Genomic DNA, 19,164 nt, shown 5'->3' with positions numbered 1-19,164 from the left:
TTCTCAGTGGCTGCACCGATCTTTTATTGCCCTTACATGCTGAGAAAGCACGGCAGGCCAGAAAGGCCCGTCCCAGCAACCACTTCCAAAGCCCACACAGGGTCTGAGAGCTTCCACATGGAGCTCTGAGGTCAGAATGTGCCCGCTTGTCGTGACTATGCTGCCCTACGGGTGCCCCCCCCCCAACTCCAGTGTACACACTTGCACACACATCCAGCAGCAGGAAGGCGGCCTATCCAGCTTCCTTCCAGGCTCCTGGCATACGGGCCAGCTCCAGCTGCATCTGTAATACAGGTTCCCATCTGAGTGAGCTGGGCTGAAACCCTAACAGCCTCTTGGACCCCACCTCCTGGTGGCTGCCCCTGGACCAAGGGTGATCTGGAGCACATACCTGGCCATCCACAGGGAGCCAGCCCGGTCACTGAGGCACTGTGGGAGAGGAGGCGGCCATGCCGAATCTGTGCTGCAACCTCCCAGCACCACGTGTAGCCCCCGCCCCCACCCCCAGCCTTCGGGAAGTCTCAGGGAACAGCTCTGGCAGCAAAGTGCAGGGGCCAGTACCACCCGGCTGTGCCAGCCGCGCTCTCAGCCAGAGCAGCAGCTTGGGCCCGCGCAGCAGGGCAGAAGCCCAGCGTCCCCGGGGCACCCGGCCTTGGCCCGGTGGCTCCTCACCTCGCACCTCCAGGCGGCACTCGCACTGGGCCTCCCCTTCTAAGTTGGTGGCCCTGCAGGCGTAGATGCCCCCATCGAAGGGGCAGGGCTTTCTGATCTCCAGGGTCAGCACTCCCTGCTTGCTGAACATGCGGAAGCGGGCGTCTTTGCCCAAGTCCAGGCCATTCTTGAACCAGGAAATCTTGGGCTGCAGATAGGAGGGCAGGAGGGAGCGCACTCAGATTGAAGGAGACCCGACGTTTGTTTCTCCTCTGAGCACCTGCTAGAGTCCCAGACTGGCCAAGGCTGAGGACAGACGGAGCCAGCAGGACTGCCTCGGCCCTGTTCACAGAGACACCTGACCCCTGGGGTGGAGAGGAAGTAGGGGCAGCCCGCGAAGAGGACTGCTCGGGGTGGGGGCCCACAGGCAGCTCTCCTGGATTGGCCTGGACCAGCGCCCCCAGGTCCCTACCTTGGGGCTGCCCCGAACAGCACAGCAGAGAGTAGTGTTATAGCCGGCAATGACCGATCGGTTCACCAGCGGGCGGGTGAAGCTGGGGGCCTCAGAGAAGTCCAGGGCCTTGTACTTGGGCAACTCATACGTGATGCCTGTGGGGGTCAGAACTCAGCACCCAGCCAGGCTCGCCTCCCAGCCCTGCCCACCCCGGGGACCAGAGTGAAGGCCCAGCACCTGGTCTGGGGATAAGGACCGGCTCCTTGGTGGTGGCGGCTGTGTCGCTGGGCCCCACTGTGTTATGGCTGAAGACCCGGAAGTAGTAGCTGTTGCCGATGATGAGCTCCGACACGACGCAGTGGGTGCGGCGGTAATGCTCCAGGACGGTGAACCACTCCTGGTGGGCAGCGAAGGAAAGGTTCCCTGAGGCAGGCCCTACGCACTGCCAGGGCCTCTCTCGGGCACCCCTGTTGTCTGCGCCCTCACTGTGGAGGGAACCAGGGCAGAGAGGAGGGCCCCGCCCAAGGGCGGGGAAGGGCAGCTGGGCCCCGGGCAGGGACCTGGGGCCTGGCCCCAGGCTCACCATGGTCTTCTTGTCGGCCTTCTGAACCGTGTACCCCCAGAGCTCTGTGTTCCCATCATCTTGGGGTGGCTTCCACTCCAGAGCCACATTGAACCCCCACGCCTCTGCGACCTGGATATCCTGGGGCGGACTTGGCTTGTCTGCAGGAGACAGATTCAGCTGGAAGCCCACGCCTCTGACACTGAGTACAGGCAGGGGACGCAGGCTCCAGGGGCCGCCCTGCCTGCCAGGACCCGGCCGCCATCCTCAGCAGGGGCTCTGGGCCTCCCAGAGGAGGGGCCCCGGGCCTGCAAGATGGCGAGCGGCAGCCCTGCTCGGGCTGGAGGGGCTGCAGGGGTGCCCTGGGCCACGCACCAACGACCTGCAGCACCAGCTGGGCCTTGTCCTCCATGTCCTCCACACGCAGCGTCACCTGGTAGGTGCCCGAGTGGGCGCGGTGCGCGGCCCGGATGAACAGGATGGTGTCCGTGGGGCTGTTGCGGATGCTCACCTCCTCGCCCGCCAGCGGCTGCCCCTCCTTGGTCCAGGTCACCTGAGGCCGGGGCTTGCCCTGTTGGAGGAGCACAGCTCAGCGGCGAGCCTGGCCCGCCCTCCCGGCCCCTGCCCCAGCCCTGCTGAGGACGTGCGAGTGTGCCAGGGCAGGGGCCAGCCAGCCCTACCTGGAAAGGAATGAGGAGGTTCACGGGCTCCCCGACCTTCTTCTGGATGGTCTGGCGAAGGTGTCTGGGCAGCTGCAGCCGAGGCCGCTCTGTGGGCACAGGAGAGCGGCTTGGTGGGGCCTGCAGGCCCAGGCAAGGCTGGAGAGCCGTGGCTGGGCCCCCCTCTCCTCCCGCCGCCCAGCCCCAGCCCCAAAGGTCCCAGGGCTCCCGCCACCACCAAGCTTCATGCTGCGACACAGGCACGGACCAGAGCGGGTGAAGGACTTGTTCACGGTCCGACAGCCAGTCTGCCACAGGCCGGGATGCTAATCTAGGCCTTTGCCTCTACGCCCCCTGCTGTTTTCTCTGTCCACTCTGAGCAGCAGTTCCTCAACGATCCACTCTTTGCTGGTGACAGACTAATGGAAAGTGGATCCCCCCAGGGGCCAACCTGACGCCAAGTGACCTCACTGCTCTGTACTGAGCACGTGGACAGCGCCGAACTGATGGAGCTGAGAGACCCCCAGAACAGCTCGACGGTGATGGTGCAACAACCTGCGCCTTCCCTGGTCCGAACCGGGGACTGACAGGGAGCAGCCAGGCGGGAGGCCCCACACGTGCCACCCCCGGGGTAAGGGGGCCGGCCCCTCGTCCCTGCCCGGCACTCTCCTCCCTCTGGCAGGCTCTCCCCAACCGCCCCCCCCTCCCTGCATGCGGGGGGCACTCACGCAGCAACTCCTGCACCGTCACAGGCTCCTTGGTGGTGACGGGGGGTCCAGCCCCCGCCAAATTGTGCGCCCGCACACGGAAGAGCACGCGGGCGCCAGTGGGCAGGTCCTTCACCAGCAGTGAAGTGCGCTCTATCAGCCCTGGCAGGGCAGACACCCACGCCGAGCCTGCGGGTGGGGCGGAGGCGGCCGTGAGGCGGCAAGGCCGGCAGGGTCTGCAGCCTGCTGCCCACCTCCCGGTGGCTGGCAGGCCCGGCAGGGGGCAGGGGGCCCGGGCCCTGCAGCGCCCTCACCGGAGCCCTCCCGGCGGTACTCCACGCTGTAGCCGTCCAGGCCTCCGGCTCCCGCGCGCTCCGGGGGCCTCCACTTGAGGGAGACGGTGGTGTCGGAGATGTCCTCCACCGCCAGGTGGGTGGGCTCACTGGGCGGGCCTGGGCAGAGGGGAGGCAGACGGGGTCTGAGCGAGGCTGCACCCATCAGTGCAACTGAAGGATCCAGGGAAACCCTCCCCCTTCCACTGGCCTTCAAGCACTTGAGAAATAGCCCAGCTTTGTTAAAAGACATGTCTCTAGAAAGACTTAGAAACAAACACGCACCCAGACAGCAGCAGCAATTACAGAAGAAAGATCTAAAAAGACACCCCAAATACCAACATGCTTAGAAGGAGTCGCTTCTTTCAGACGGAGCAGAAGACGCTACAGATGTAATTTAAGGGAAAACTAACCCAAAACATGGAAGTTTCCTGGCATTGTACAAGTGAGCTGAGAAAACTGCAGTCAGTACCTAAAGAGGGAGGCTTGAGCCCTTGCCCCCAGAGCACCTTCTTCCTGCCATCTCACCAAACCTTGCCCCTCCCTGTGTCTGCCCCACTATGGCCAGCCACCCTGTCCCCTAGACCTATGGGTCCTGACACTGACAGGGATCCTCAAGAGTGCCACACCCTCGGGGGCTGCTCTAACTTCTCAACCCCCATTATACAGATGTGGAAACTGAGGCTCGGGGGGAGACCATGACTCCAGACATTCCTCCTGGGGACTTCCTCTACTCCCATTATGCAGATGCACAAACTGAGGCTCGGGGGACACCATGACTCCAGACATTCCTCCTGGGGACTTTCTCAACTCCCATTATGCAGATGCACAAACAGCGGCTCGGGGGACACCATGACTCCAGACATTCCTCCTGGGGACTTTCTCAACTCCCATTATGCAGATGCACAAACAGCGGCTCGGGGGACACCATGACTCCAGATATTCCTCCTGGGGACTTCTCAACCCCCATTATACAGATGCAGAAACTGAGGCTCGGGGGAGACCATGACTCCAGATATTCCTCCTGGGGACGAAGGTGCTGGCTCTGGTTCCTGGTCCAAGGCGCTTTCCACAGACAGACATCCCTCACACCCTCAGCAGCCCCCTGCCCTCACCCCTTCCCTGGCTCACAAACCCTGGCTGAAGAGAGGGGGTCTAAGGGGGGAAAAGAAGCATCTACGCCAGATGCTCCCCCTGCGTGCTCTCACTTCATCTTAACAGCAGTTTTGTGAAACAGACACTGTCATTACCCCCACTTCACAGATGCAGAAAGTGGGGCTGGAGAGGCGAGTCTCACCCGCTGCCAGCTGGGCTCCCAAGTAATTTACTTCCCAGAGCCTCCCTTTCTTCACCTGTGAGATGACGGGAATGAAGGAAGTCGAGGGGTGTGAACGCAGCCCGAAGAATGGCTGTGGTTACTGCACCCTGGCCGCGGTGGCCCGGGGCAGGGCTGGGGGCACTCGCAGGCTCACCGATGGGCATGAAGGGCTGGGAGGCAGGGCTGGGCCTGGACATGCCCACGGCGTTGACTGCGTAGACCCGCATCTCATAGATCACGCCCTCGATCATGCGCCGTGCCTCGTGGCTCAGCTCCCGAAGCAGGTCAAAGTTCAGCCGCATCCACCGGTAGCTCTTCTTCTTCTTGCGCTCCAGGATGTAGCCTGGATGGGGAGGCCGGCGCGCTGGTCTGCCTGCAGCTCAGCCCCCCACCCCACGCGCCCTGCCCAGGGCTCAGTCCCATGCCCGCAGCTCACCCAGGACCGGCTGCCCGCCGTCGTAGGCTGGGGGCTCCCAGCACACCGTGCACGAGTCCTCGCCCACCTTGCTGATCTCAGGGGCCGCGGGAGCATCCGGCACATCTGGGGGAGTGGACCCTCATGTGCCCTGCCCAGCCGGGGCCAACGGTGCCCATCCCCTCACCACCCTAACCAACAGGCTCCCCCGTGCCCCCACAGGCTAACACCATCTTTCCAGAATGCAGTTCTCATCAGGTCACCAGCCTGCAATCAGCCGACTACGGCTCCCCACTGCCTGTGTGCCCCCAGGTCCAAGTCCCAACCCGCTCTACCAATCTGAGAGGGCCCCGCGACGTCTGCTGAGAGCCTAAAGGACTGAACAGCCGGGTCCTCCCTGGTTACCTCCGTGCTCTCCCCTGGACCCCCGCCTCACCGATGACCTTGACCGTGAGGCTGACTTGGTCCTCCCCCACGGGGTTCTTCACCGTGACCACGTAGACACCCTCGTCCTCCCGCTCGGCCCCCTCGACGGTGAAGATGCTGCGGTCCTTGGTGGTCTCCACTCGGACCCGGCCCTCTGTCTCACACAGCAGCTGGCGGGGGAGGAGGAGTTGGGGGGGGGCTCAAGTCAGACCCCAGGGGTTCCTGCAGCCGCTGACAGCCCTGAGGTGGACACGCAGCTCAGCCCGGGTCTGCTGGGGAGACACAGCCTCAGTGGAACCACCGTGTGAGTGTCTAATCCAAGACCCTTTCCCACCACCTGCCGGAGCACGGCCCTCGCTTTGTCACGGAACTTCAGGCAGTCACCTGTCCTCTCCATCCTCAGTCTGACTTTCTGACCTAAACGACCTCACACAATTACTGTGAGGGTCTCAAAAGACCTCAGCTGGGCAGAGGAAGCAGCAGTGCGTGGAGGAGAAAGAAAAGCCAAGAGCGGTGCCCTGGCTGCGACTCCGACCGAAAAGGGCCAAGGACCTACTCCCCCACGGGGAGGGAGCACAAAGTCAAGGTGGGCTCAGGAAGACAAGAGCCAGGGAGCCCGCAAGTCCGAACGACTTCCTGGGGTGTGGAGGGTGGAGACCCTGCCTGGGGCAGGAACACAGCTGGCCCAATGGGGCATCTCAACAGAGACCTCGCCTGAGGGCGGATCCCACGTGGACAGAAACTCACGGCAGCCAAACGAGCCTCCTCCAGCCTCACTCACCTTCTTGTCAAACACCCACTCGTCACCGGCACCTGACTCCTCTGATGCATCGGGGGCTGGCCCTGCTGGGACCTTATTCCCCTGGAAACAGGACGGGAAGGAAGGAGGGAGGGCGGAGGAGGAAGGTCTGGTTTGGCCTGGAGGGAACCCTGCCAAGCACCCTGTCCTTGCTCTGCCCACCCCCGGCCAGCTGTAGGGCGTGCGCAGGTGGGGTGGGGAGCGTGCTGGGCCCACGCGCCCATTTTACAGATGGGGGCGTGGGGGGAGGGGTCCACAGTACCTTTGTGATGGCCTTCTGCCAAATCACAGTGGGAGCAGGATCCCCGGAGATAGGGACGTCCAGGCGTAGCTTGTTCCCGGCCACAACCACGATGGTGTCCGGCACGCGGCCCGGGCAGTCCAGGTGGATCTTGGGAGGTTCTGGCAGGGAGACAGAACAGGTCAGAGAAAGAAGAAAAGGGCCCCAGGCCTCTGAAAGAAGGGAGAACTGGAAAAAGCACATGCCCCTGGGAGTTGGTTTATCTTCTGAATTTATTTTCTCGAGGTATAGTTTGCATACAATCAAATGCCAACACTGAGCACACTGCTTAATGAGTACTAACACACATATACACCTGTGTAACCCTGCCCGATCACACCTAAAACTGCCATCTGCCCAGGAAGTTCCCAGGGAGGTTCGTAACGTTGGGTCACCTAGGATGGCATTTCTCAGATTGTGTTTGGGGGAACACCAGTGTCTTGCTAGAAAAAAAAAGTTTCCATGGAAAATATTTAAGAAACCCTGGGTTAAACCAACTTGAGTAGGACTTTTCAGAGCCTCTGACATGCCCATGCGCTTTCTGAAGCAACAAGCAGTAGGACAGACGGACGGCTCAGAGTTTCTCAAACTTACTGAACCCTGTTTGGAAAGCCCTGGCCTAGAGCCCGCCTCAGCCTGGACAAGTCTCCTGAAGTTAAAATCCTAAAATCCCTGATCACAGTTTAATCTAAATGCAGGAGAGGTACTAAAAGCAAAAAAGATTAATAATAAAAGCCCACAACTGTGATGTCCTCTGCAAGCTCACACATACCACCTTAGGTCATCGTTCCTATCACCCCACTGGGGAGCCACTTCGGGGTCCCCGTTTTAGAGGTGAGGAAACTGAGGCTGAGATAGACTGCAGCTGGCCTGCGGTCAGAGTGGCAGAGCTGAGGCTGGGCCTCAGGCTGAGCCAGGTCCCAACTCCCGGCTCCCTGCTTCTGTTGAGTGGAGAGGAGACCCTGGCGGGGTGGGGGAGGCACCATGCCGGGGTCCGAGACTCACCCTGCCTGGGCACGAAGTCAATCTTGACCTCTGCAAGAGATGGAAGAGCAAGTGGCACCAGGGTGCAGGCTGGGCCCAGCAGCAGGGGCCCCTCTGCCCCTCAGCACCGGCTCACCCATGAAGTGGAGCTTGGCAGACAGGTTACAGGCGAAGCCTTCCGGCACAAAGCTGTAGTCCGCCTCGTCTGCGGGCGTGACGTCGTCAATGGTCAGCTTGTGGACCCTACAGGGCAGTCGTGGCTCAAGGGACCCTGCTGGGCCACGCACCCCTTGCCTCACCAGACACCCCAGCCAGGGCTCCAGGGAGCCCTCGCCCTGCCCTGGCTCAATGGTGTGCAGAGTGTTTTCTCGGACTTCCCTGGTGGTCTAGTGGTTAGGAATTCACCTGCCAACGAAGGGACATGAGTTCGACCCCTTGTCCGGGAAGATCTCACATGCTGAGGAGCAACTAAAGCAGGTGCACCTAGAGCGGGTTCTCCTCAAAATGAACCACCACCGCAATGAGGAGCCCCAGCACTGCAACCACAGGGGAGCTCCCGCTTGCCGCAGCTCGAGAAAGCCTGTGCACACCAACAAGGACCCAGAACAGCCAAAAAATAAAAATTTTTTTTGAGTGCTTTCTCTGCTTTTGAATTTTTCCGCTCCCTTGCCTGCTTTCAGAGGTAGGCAGTGTAGACATGTCCCTTTGGCTGGGCCCTTGGAGACTGGGCAGGGGCTTGTCACATTAATCTCTGTGACCTTGGGCCCAGCACGGGCTGGCCCAGATACTCAGGGTATGAGTAAGAGAGTGGGAGACAGTGAGGGCCCCTGGCCAGAGCCATGCCCCGTGCGCCCTGCCCCGCCCTGGTCCCGAGCTGGGGGTCCCAGCCTGTCTCTCTCACTGCCTCATCTGTCTCCGACTTCCCCCTCCATCTCTAAGGGGCCCTCCTTTTCCGTACGCTTCTGCCTCTCCACACTTGGGTGCGTCCCTTCTCCTCTTTGTCTCTGTCCTGACCGTGTGTCTGTCCCTTTCTGTTCATCTCTCTCTCCCGTCTCTCAGTCTCTGTCTCTAGCTCACTCTTAGCGCGCTCTCTTCCTGTTCGTCTCTTTTTCTTTGCTTCAGTCTGTTTTTCTGTGTGTCTGTCCCTCCCTCTGCCTGTGTCTCTCTGTTTCTTGCTGTCTCTCTGTGACTGTCCCTGGCACATCCTGCACACTCACCGCCCGATGTGGGACACCTTTATGCGGCTGTCAGGCACCAGCTCCTTTCCGTTCTTCAGCCATACGCCCCGCACGTTCTCATCTGACACCTCACACTTGAACACAGCCTGGTCCTTTGAGCCCACCGTCAAGTCTGCAATGCTCTGGTACACCTCCAGCTTCTTCTCTGTGGGGCAGGGCAGAGCCAGTGAGCTGGGGCGGGGGTGTGTGGGTGGGAATCCCTGCAGAGATCTCCTGGGCTTGTGAAAACACATGAGTGCGTGCATGAGTGCAATGCCTGTGTGCCTGTGATGGTGCTGTGTACACAAGGAACCTAAGTGCGCCAGGGTGGGTGACGCTAACCAGGCCCATCTGAACCTCCCAACACTCTCCAGGTGGTCACCCCAGCATCCCCATTTTATGGATGAGGAGAGTGAGGTTTGAGGTATTGAAGTGGCATGTCCAGGACCACGCGGGCCTTGATGCTGGCTTTGCTTGATCCCCGCCCGTGGCTGGGGGCTCACCCTGCACGATGAGCTCAGCCAGAGCCTGGCCCCCACTGGTGCGCAGCGCATAGTGCCCGGCGTCCTCCAGTGTCGCCTCGTTGATGATCAGATGGTGCTTCTGACCGTCCTTCTTGAACCGGTATTTAAAGGTCTCCTCCCGGGTCAGCTCCACCCCGTCCTTCAGCCTGGCCAGAGGGTGGGCAGCAGGTGCCAGGGCCCCCTCTGGGGACACCCCAGGCCCCCGGCCCTGCCCGACGACCCCCTGCCTCGGCACTCACCATTTGACCTGCGCCCCCTCCTCAGACACTTCACACTCAAACTCCACTCGCTGTCCCACCATCACCAGCTGGTCCTCCAGAGGCCGCGTGATCAGCACGGGGGGCTCTGTCAAGCGGAGGGAGCGAGATGGGCGGGCCGCTCTGTGGGTCCCCTCTCGGGGTCTCAGGGCCCCAGGCCCACCTTTGACGAAGAGCTCGGTGCTGCACTTTTCGCCACCCACCGCGCACTGGTAGGCTGCGTCGTCCGCCAGCGAGCACTGGCTAATGGTCAGCGTGCGCTTGGCGCCGATGGACTCGAAGATGTACCTGGGTAAGGCCAGGGTGGGGGCAGGAGACCCATGGACTCCCCGCCTGGGCCCTGGGTGCCCCCTCAAACCCCCATCGGGACCCCTGTGCCCCCACCCCAAGGAACCTTACTTGCTGCAGAGCAGAAGAGGCCCGTGGAGCATTCCCGAAGCGAGGAGCGAGATCGAGAGAGCCGGGAAGAAACAGAGACGAGAGTTAGAACCCAGAGAAATGGGGAGAGACAGAGATAGGGAGTGAGAGCTGGCCAGAGGGCAGGGGCGGAGAGAGAGGCAGGGAACGCAGGGTTGGGGGGCAGCCCTTCCCGGCCCCAGCACCCCCAGGCCCCAGCACCCGCCCTCACCTGCCGCTCATCTGAATCTCCTGTCCGTTCTTAAGCCACTTGACCTCGGCGTCAGGGTCGGCCAGCTCCACCATCAGCCGGATCTTGTGGCCCTTGCTCACCTGGTAGGCCGGCTGCAGCTTCTTCTGAAAGGCTGAGCACCCCCACCCTCAGCCCCCGGCTCCCCAGGCTGGCCCAGGCCAGGAGGACACGGTCCCACCTCCCCACGTCTCTCTCTGTGCCTCTGCTGTGACTGTCTCCTTATCTCTGTCAGCTCCTTGTCTCTCTGGCTTCCTTCCCTGGGGTCCACTTCACCTGCTCAACTCAGAGCTAGGGTTCAGGGCTTCCAGAAAGGCAGGAGCTTGGCAGGAGAATGGGTGGTGGGACAAATGGGCCTTCTCTTCCTCTCCGGTCTGTTTTTGTGGCAACCCCCAGGTTCATGCCCTCCTTCTAGGTGCCTCCTCCGTCTCAACTCAGGGTCTCCATGTCAAGCCCGCGATGGGGAAGGGCTGACCCGAGCCCTCGCCTCTGACCCACCTAGGGTGGGGGCCGGGGGCGCTCACCTGCACCCACCTGTTCTGTTGGCCTGTGAGGGGGCTTAACCAGGGTTTTCTCTTCCCGGGTCGGGGGAGGGGGCGGTGTCCTCTGGGCTAAACTGGCTTCCTCCCCTTCTGGGGGGTATGGGGAGAATCAAGCAGGCTACTTTTTTCCCCAAGGGCGGGTCGGGGAGGAAGGGGCCTCCTGGCTTTGGCTGTGGAGAGGAGGGCTGGCCTGGGCTCCGTCCTCTTCCTGTGGCATCTCGGGGCTAACTGCCCTTTTCTTTTTCTGTGCGACCAGATGCCAACCCGGGCACCCCAGCTTTTTCCCCCCACAGAAGAGGACGTTCACCCAAATGGTCCCTTCCCGGGTGTCTCTGAGTCAAGCTGGATGCCGCTCTTTCCCGGCAGCGCGTCTGCGTGCCGCGCTGTGTGCACATGCCTGCGTCTGCGCGCCGCCGTGCGTGCACGTGCCCACGCACATCTAGGCAGGCGCTCAGCCAGCCTTCGCCTCGCCTGGCTCTGCGCTGGAGGCTCACCTGTGCTTTTCTTCTCGTCCCGCTTTATGCCCTTGAGCCTCTTGAGCATGCCCCGCAGGTCGGTGACTCCATGCTGGAAGGCGATGCGCTCGTACTCCGACGGGGGTGCCTGCCGCAGGATCTCCCACACGTCCTCCTCGGCGGGGGCCTCCAGCCTGCGTCCACGTGGCAAGGCCTCAGAGCCCCCGTGGCCAGGACAGAGTTGCTGTCCCCCTGCCCTTCCCTCCGCAAGCGGGAGCTGCCCCCGCCCCGCTGACCCTTCCCTTCTGGTGGGGCAGCTTGAACTGGAGTGGATCCTGGACCAGTTCTGGGGATCATGAGGCCTTAGGTGCTCAGTGTGGGGGACTGGGACGGGGAGGGGCTCCTGGCTGAAGTAGGGGTGATAAGGGCGGCGGGGGGGGGCGGTGCTTCCTGGGACACTCACCTCGGGGTCCGTAAACTGCTGCTCCAGGCAGGAAAGAAGGGCAGTGTACACATTAGAGACGGAACAGAGAACAAAGGTGACTCCATATTGAGTCCATGCCTTTAGCACTAACCCTTGTGCTCTGTTGCCTGTGCTTCGTCAAGCTGGCTCTGCACCCTTGTAAAAGCATGTTGTCTATACCCTGAACTATAAAGTATATGACATTCTCCATTCTCAAGGCTGTGTCTCTCTGGCTGGACCTTTAAAGGTATAGAACGCTTTTCATTCGTATGGAGATAAAAAGTTACAAAAGATAACAATTATCTTGTGGGGAGTTTACAAGAACAGTGTGACCAAATCTACCTAGAGGGCTGCAAGAACAAAGCATTCTTCTAAGAAGTCTGCAATAACCAGCCACACCCCCTCCCCCTTTCAGTAGAAGAGACCAGAATTCTAACTGGGGTAAGATGGTTCTTTGGGACATTAGTCCACCATCTTTGGTTTGCTGGTTTTCTGAATAAAGTCCTTATTCTTTGCCCCCGACAAGTTGTCCTTCGACTTACTGGCCTGTCATGCAGCACACAATACAAGTGTGGACTCAGAAACAAGGCACAGTCATCCCTCCGTGACCCACAGCACATGGGGCCTCACCTCCACTTTCCTCCCTGCACTCACACCTTTCCGTTTACAGGGCACCCGTGGCCTTGTTTATTCCTCCTGAGCTCTGATAGGTGAGTGTCAGGAAAGCCGGAGGCTCAGAGACTCCCCAGTCAGTGGAGATCCTCGCCCGGATCCTCACCCAGGTCAGTCTGATCCCCAGCCTTGTCATCTGTCATCTGCCCTGGTGGGGATGGCCCTGCTACCCTCAAAGCACTTGACCCCAGTGCTCATTCTCTGGGCTGAAGCAGCACTGGCCGTAATGCAGGGTCCAAGAGAGGGAGGGACAGGACACAGAGCACACGGGTCAGTTGCACTGTGTGGCCTAGGTGGGCAATTCCTGAGGCTTTGGAACCCTCTCCCAGCTTGTGGGTCTCCAGAGCCTATTGGGAAGAGCCATCACAGACTCAAGTGTAGGCTGGTAACGGGAACAGTGTGAGGATGTTAGTACATGGGATGTAACCTCTGCTGAGCCCTCTGACTCTTCCCAGCACCTGGACTGTCCCGTCCGACAGACAAGGAAACTAGCTCCAAGAGGTGCATGACCTGCTCGGGGTCACACAGCTGGAAAACCACAGGGCTGGCATCAGGGAGCCACGTGTTCTGGGAGCTGCTTCCCTGGGCTTACCTCTTCCTCAGCAGCGAGCTGAAGTCCAGAGTCCCAGCGTCTTCATGGCTGTCGCTGCGGAGAGGAACCCCCAGTGAGGCCACGACAGAGCCAACTACGAATAGAAGGGTCTGGGAGCGGGGTGGGGGTGGGCTGGGGCGAGGGAGAGACAGGGACACTGACGGAGCGGGCGTGCCCCCCCCGCCCCGTCTCAGACCCCTGGGGTCACCATACAGGTGGATTGGAAGGGGCACCTGATGCGCCGACCGCCTCCAGCCAGGCTCCTGCGGGGATAAGACTCAGATTTTTCACCTGCCCAGGGAGCTTACTCTCTTCCACACCCATCCATTTCAGTCTGGCCATTCACATCACCCCAAGCCCTGGTCCCTATGTTATGCCCCTGCTCTGACCCCCGTATCAACCCCAGTCCTGGTCCCCCCAACATCCCACCCCAGCCCTGGGCCCCCACATCACCCTGGCCCTGACCCCAAGGGGCCACAGACCCCAGCACTGGCCTCCCCCACAGCCCCGAGGAGAGAGGGCCACTCACGTGCGGCGGAAAGTTGATCGGAGGTCCACATCTCCAGGGCCAACGGCCTCTGGTTTCAAAGAGGGGGGACGAGAGTCAGGGGGAAGGCTTTAGAGGGGGCCTGCCCAGGAGTCCTGCCCTGGGATCTCCTGGTGTCACAGGCCTGCCCACCTATGACCCCTTGACAGTGGGCATCTGTCCCAGGAACCTGCCCCCTGAACCTTTCCCAGCCCGCGTTGAGGAACCAGGGACGTGGCGCAGTTCATGGTCCCCAATACCTTCCAGATTCATCTCCCTCCCATGTCTTGACTCACCCTTCACCTCTTCACCAGTGCCTAATCATCAGATACCAAGATGATACCCAGAGGAGATCTGAGGTCAAGCCCCACCCCAAGCCTAGAAGCCCCGATGTATTTCTTGCATGCTTCTGTGTGAATAGCACTGAGCGTGTGATCAGCGGGCGTATGGCCAGGCCTCAGCATCCCCGTTAGTACTGGGAAGTGGAGGCGGGGGTGGGGACCGGACCCACGGGGAGCCTGAACCCAACAGACGCCACAGGGCCCCTCACCATGGACAGTGAGGTTGAAGTTGCAGCTGTCAAATTTGTCCTTGGTGGACACCTCACAGCGGTAACCACCGGCAAAGGTGGTCTGGGCATCCATGATGCGCAGCTCAAACAGGTAGACCTGTGGAGGGCAGGTGTCGGGGAGGCTGGAGGCCGGGAGACAAGGCTGAAAAGGAGCCGGGGTGGCTGGGGACCACCGACCTTCTCACCCTTCGGGGCTTAAATGAATCCATTCCGTTTTGGATACATAAAAAAGGGACCCCTTCTCAAGACACATTGCTGTCTGCTGGCACAGGGTGGTGATAAAATAGAAATCAGGGGTGGCTATAAGGCACGTGGCATTCACTTAGGATGAGGCATTTTGGGGGAATTTCCTGGCAGTCCAGTGGTAGGACTCCATGCTTTCACTGCAATGGGCCCAGGTTGGATCACCAATTAGAGATTCTGAGAGCCACGCAGTTCAGCCCCCCAAAAAAGGCATTTTTGCTCAGGGAACTGCCCACACAACTGAACATGTCCACCCTATCCTTCCAGAAGCCCCCTTGCCTGGGCCAGGACTGTGGAAGAGTGGGAGGAGCAAAGGCTGGGAGTCAAAGCACAGGTTCCAGGCCTGGCTCTGAGTGACCTGGGACCAGCAACAGCAACCTCTCAAGCTTTGGTTTCCTCGTGTGTGTAGAGAATTGTGGTTGCTCATCGAGGGCCCCGTGAGCTGATAGCCGTCCATATGGGGCCTTTGCACCCTCACTGACTGGTGCCCCCAGGCTTTATTATGCCCCCTTGAGACTATCACAGCTTCCCTAGTGGTTCCGTGGTGAAGAATCCACCTGCCAACGCAGGAGACATAGGTTTGACCCCCAGGTCGAGAAGATCCCCTGGAGGAGGAAATGGCAACCCACTCCTGGGAAATCCCATGCACAGAGGAGCCTGGCGGGCTACAGTCCATGGGGTCGCAAAGGTCGGACACGACTGAGCGCACACATGAGACTATCACGCCTCTGAGCCCCCATGTCCTTCTAGGCCCCCAATAACCCTCCTCTGAGCCTCGCCAAGCTCACTGTGTGCCACTGACCCCCCAACCAGCTTTGCAGGCTTTCCACACCCCTTCTCTGCACCTCCTCTGTGGCTCAGGTCTCAGTGCCTCCCTGCCTCTCTGTGCCCCCCCGGGCCTTCCAGGGGCTCTCCACATCCCCTCGCTGTGCATCCCTGTGACCCTGTGCCCGCGGGCCCCACCTTGCTGGTCCGATCGTAGCTGTCGTGCAGCTGCAGATGCTGCCCCACCTTGCTGCTCAGGTCCACCCACTTGCCCTTGAACCACTTGACTACGGGCGGTTTCAAGAGGCTGGCTCCGGCCACGCGGGCTGAGAAGGTGATGGTGCCACCTGCCGGAGAGGCGTGACCGTCTGGGCTTGGGGGACGCCCTGTGCCTCCGTCCCCCACCTCGCCCCTGGGGGCAGCAGCCCCACACTCACCCACGGTCACCTCGCCATCCTGTGGCCTCATCACAAAGAGGCCGATGGGGTCGCCAGGGGCACTGGGGCCCTCAGGGGCCGCTGAGCTGGACCCTGTGGTAGAGGCATTTGAGACCTGCCCTGGGACACCCCCATCCACCGACCCGGCCTCCCTGCCCCGCTCCTCTCACCTTCAGGACTGGGGGCGCCTGCTTCCACCTCAGGGGCAGAGGTCGGGGCCTCTCCCGGGGCTCCAGGGGCCTCGGTGGGGGCGGGAGCAGGGGCTGACACAGGCTCCGTTTTCCCTGGAGGGGATCAGGTTGGGGGTTGTGGAGCAGCTTCTAATCAGAGCCCCGCTGCCCCCACACCCCGGTAATCTTGTCCCTGGTCCTTCCCATCTTTGCAAGAAGTCCATCCAGCCTGCGTTTCACCTTCTCCCTGCCCTCACCAGTTGTCTGTGCCCTCATCTCAGAGGGTCGGCCTGAACATCCCTCCTCTCCTTCTCCAGGGTTGGGTCTTGGTCCAGCCCGTCAAGCTGGGCTGGGGCTCGGCACACAGCCATAGGGGCTTCCCTGCCAGCACACCCAGCCCACCAAGTTCCCATCCATGTGGGGGTGTCCAGCGGGAGGTCAGTGTTACGTCTGACTCATCTCTGAACTTCCCCCACCTCCAGATCGGCCCAGATGGGCCAGGGAGCCTCGCGGGGACACTCAGAAAGGTCTTGCTACAGAAAACGGGAAAAGGCCACGGCGGGCTGAGGGTGCAACCAGGGCCAAGGTGAGAAAGTGGGAAGACAGCTCCTGTGCCGTGATCGACAGAGAGCTGGCGGGGCTGCTCCAACTTCAGGGAAGGCTGCCCAGGCGCTTACCTGCGTCTACAACCTTGAGGTCAAACTTGACCTTGGAGGAGCCAGCGATGACCGCGTAGGAGCCCTGGTCGGTGGGACCCACATCCCGCACGGTCAGCGTGTGCCGCGTGCCCTCGGCTGCCAGGCTGTATTTGTCGCTGGCACTGATGTCGCTGCCCGCCCGCTGCCAGCGCACCTTCAGTCCTGCCCGCTCTGTCTCGGCCTCGAACACGGCAGAGCTGCCGGCGGCCACCTCTGCGGACCGTGGCTTCTTGCTGAAGGCGGAGGCTGAGGGGCCAATGGAGTTTGCAGGGGTCCCCTGGCTTGCCCCTGGATCCCACTCCTACATACCCTCTTATTAAATAAGGTGGTGAGCACTTTAATGGATCACCTCGTTTAATACTCCAACGGCTCTATGAGGTAGGTGCAGTTATCATCCCCAGAGGAGGGCTCTGAGGCTCAGAGAGGTTAAGTGACTTACCCAAGATCACACAGCCAGGAAGTGGGAGAGCCAGGCCTGAGGAATTTTGCTAGGTGTGTCCCTGAAGAGCCCACCCTCTCTGCTTGTGGAAGCCCAGCCCCCACCAACTGCGGCCCTTGGCAAGGGGCCAGCACTCTGCCTACTTGGACGTGGCTAAATTTGTCCTCTAAGGGCCTGGGGCTGGGAATCAGCAAGTGAGATAAAGCTGGCCTGGGAGAGGGCTGGGGCTGGGGGGCTGATCCCTGACCTGGACAACCTTGGAAGGCCAGGGCGGGGACTCCGGGCTGTGACTTTCTCTGCCCTTGGCGGTGGCTCAGGGACCTCTTGCCCACCCTCTCCCCAGAGCAGAGGCCCTGCATCACCTCAGTGTGGGGGCCATGCCTGGTGTGGGGGCCACAGGGGTGCAGGCTGGCAAAGCAGAGACTCTCAGAACTAGAAGCAACCCACCGAAGCCCTCTTTGTACAGTTGGGGAAACCAAGACCCAGAGAGGGGAGGGGCCCATCCAAGATGTTCAGGGAGATGGGCTCAAGTCTGGGGTCATCCTGTGGTGCCTCCTGTGGCAGCCTTTCCCCAAAGGGCAAGCCGGGACCTAACCTTGCTGCAGAAGATGGGGATGCAGGCAGGGAGGGGTCCCCGGGCATCCTGAGAGTGGGGCGATGGCCCTGGGGGCTTCCTGCCTTGGCTGTCTCCCCCTCTGGGCCCCTGATCCTGGTTTACCCTCACTCTCATCAGAATGATGAGAAGGAGAAACTGAGAATCGAAAAAGGACCCAGGAGGACAGAGCCCCTGTCCTGGGAACCCCCTCAGGAGCTCATTCCTGGGCCCACCCCCTAACCGAGGATGTCCCCAGCCCTCCCTACCCCACGGTCGGTCCCCAGCCCAGGTCTGGAGCTACCTGGTTTCTTCCCTGGCTCGGGCATCTTGAGAGAGGTCACAGCAGGAACCGAGCAGGCACGGGCCACCCAAAGAGACTCTGAGCAGGGCTCCGGTCCCGAACTATATAAGGGGCCGCCCCCTCTCCAGACCTTCCTTATCTGCACCCTGCCTGGCCACCTGCTAAATATAGACAAATTCCTGAGATCAAGGGCTCTCCAGGAGAATGTGTGGCCCTGGCTTTCTCCGCTGGCCCCGGCCCCTCCCTCAGCAACCCCACAGGACAGATCCTGCCCCCCCAACCCTCAGTGAACACAGGGGCACCCCAAGCCCTGCCGTGTGTCCTTGTGACAAGCAAATTGAGCAGTGGGGGTGTGTGGGGCCCAGAACCCTGAAGCTGTCGGGTCAGAGGCGTCCATGTTGGGTGATGGTTACACCCACAGACCCCGAGTCCCGGCTTCCCTCCTGAGTGTCCTTCTGAACCCCCGCAACTGCCTCCACACCCCCACCCCACCAAAGTCGCAAAGAACATCAGCTGCTACACAGGAAGAAGTGAATCACATGTGACCTACTGTGAGCAAGACCCACTAATCAGGGAAGGTCATTTGTCCCCCCCCATCATCAGGAGAGAGCAATTCTATATACAAGCATTGTCCGTGTGGTCAACACTTGCCATCCCTTTCAACATAAATCCATTCTCTTATGCCGTTTTAACCATGTTTAAACCGCCTCTCATGTCCCTGGGCCGTCTTTCAAAAGCACTCAGGACTTTGGGACTCCCCAGTGGTCCAGTGGTCAGGACTCTGCGCTTCCACTGCTGAGGGACCAAGATCCCGCATGCCATATGACACAGCCAAATATTTAAAATAAATTAATCCATAAAAATTCAAAGAGACGGGGCTCCACTCTCCCTCTCTCTCGGGGCTCAGAGATCCATGCAGGGGTGTTACGATTGAGTTTCCCAGCCTGAGGGCTCAGGGCACTCCGGAGGGTATCTGCCCCAACACAAACGGCCCCAGAATCTGGATTCTCTGGGGTCTGCAGATTGCTGACGAGTTCCCTCACTCCCAGACTGCCGGCTGCCTCTTCTTGCTACTGTTGGAAGCAAAACCCTTACAGGTTTCACGGCTCATGTTTTTCTGCCTCTCCCCTGCTGTGGGCCAGAGGCCAGCGCGACCAGACGCCAGGGTACGTGGGAGGAGTTCACTTGTCTCAGGGTCCTGCCAGCAGGGATTCCGTGAGCTGCTCTGCTGCTCACGGGAGCTCTGGGGCTTCATTCTTGCTCCTGATCAAGCTGCACTTTACCCTCTTCCAGACACATGAAGCTTCCCGCCTCACATGGCCATGGCAGCCTTTCACTACATGTGTAACCTTGGACAAATGAGTTGACTTCTATGAGCTTCAGTTTCCCAGTCTATAAAATGGGGCATTAGATTCCACTTCTCAAGGTTAACATGCAGTAAACGGCTAGAATATCCAGTGTTGT

The 19,164-nt window shown here is 60.7% G+C and overlaps 1 protein-coding gene across 1 annotated transcript; it reads right to left on the bottom strand.

Moving 5' to 3' along the window:
* On the bottom strand, window positions 1–17,779 carry MYBPC3 (myosin binding protein C3). Its single transcript, XM_070383398.1, has 33 exons — window positions 17,701–17,779; window positions 16,345–16,611; window positions 15,668–15,781; window positions 15,498–15,590; window positions 15,259–15,407; window positions 14,032–14,149; window positions 13,485–13,533; window positions 13,189–13,218; window positions 12,956–13,009; window positions 11,692–11,709; window positions 11,268–11,422; window positions 10,214–10,346; window positions 9,749–9,873; window positions 9,568–9,673; window positions 9,308–9,474; window positions 8,805–8,970; window positions 7,724–7,830; window positions 7,609–7,638; window positions 6,586–6,725; window positions 6,306–6,386; window positions 5,535–5,694; window positions 5,120–5,224; window positions 4,838–5,026; window positions 3,348–3,485; window positions 3,055–3,222; window positions 2,348–2,436; window positions 2,043–2,238; window positions 1,689–1,828; window positions 1,343–1,502; window positions 1,124–1,260; window positions 673–859; window positions 392–429; window positions 1–283 (listed from the first exon to the last, which is right to left on the bottom strand). Exons 1-32 carry the CDS (start codon window positions 17,723–17,725, stop codon window positions 419–421), a joined length of 3,807 nt encoding a protein of 1,268 aa, XP_070239499.1. The 5' UTR covers window positions 17,726–17,779; the 3' UTR covers window positions 1–283; window positions 392–418.
* Between the last annotated feature and the right edge of the window lie 1,385 nt (window positions 17,780–19,164).

The sequence above is a fragment of the Bos mutus genome, chromosome 15 (genome assembly GCF_027580195.1).
Source record: "Bos mutus isolate GX-2022 chromosome 15, NWIPB_WYAK_1.1, whole genome shotgun sequence".
NCBI lineage: Eukaryota > Metazoa > Chordata > Mammalia > Artiodactyla > Bovidae > Bos > Bos mutus.
The sequence above is the reverse complement of the archived record's forward strand: the minus strand, read 5'-3'. Positions and strand labels throughout refer to the sequence as shown.

What these genes read in the sequence shown, in the direction of transcription:
- MYBPC3 (XM_070383398.1), bottom strand. Translation starts at nt 17,725, where the DNA reads ATGCCCGAGCCAGGGAAGAAACCAG. An exon ending in CGAGCCAGGGAAGAAACCAG is followed by an intron (nt 16,612 to 17,700) that starts GTAGCTCCAGAC and finishes TTGGCCCCTCAG; the next exon opens with CCTCCGCCTTCAGCAAGAAG. An exon ending in CCTCACGGTCAAGGTCATCG is followed by an intron (nt 5,225 to 5,534) that starts GTGAGGCGGGGG and finishes CCACTCCCCCAG; the next exon opens with ATGTGCCGGATGCTCCCGCG.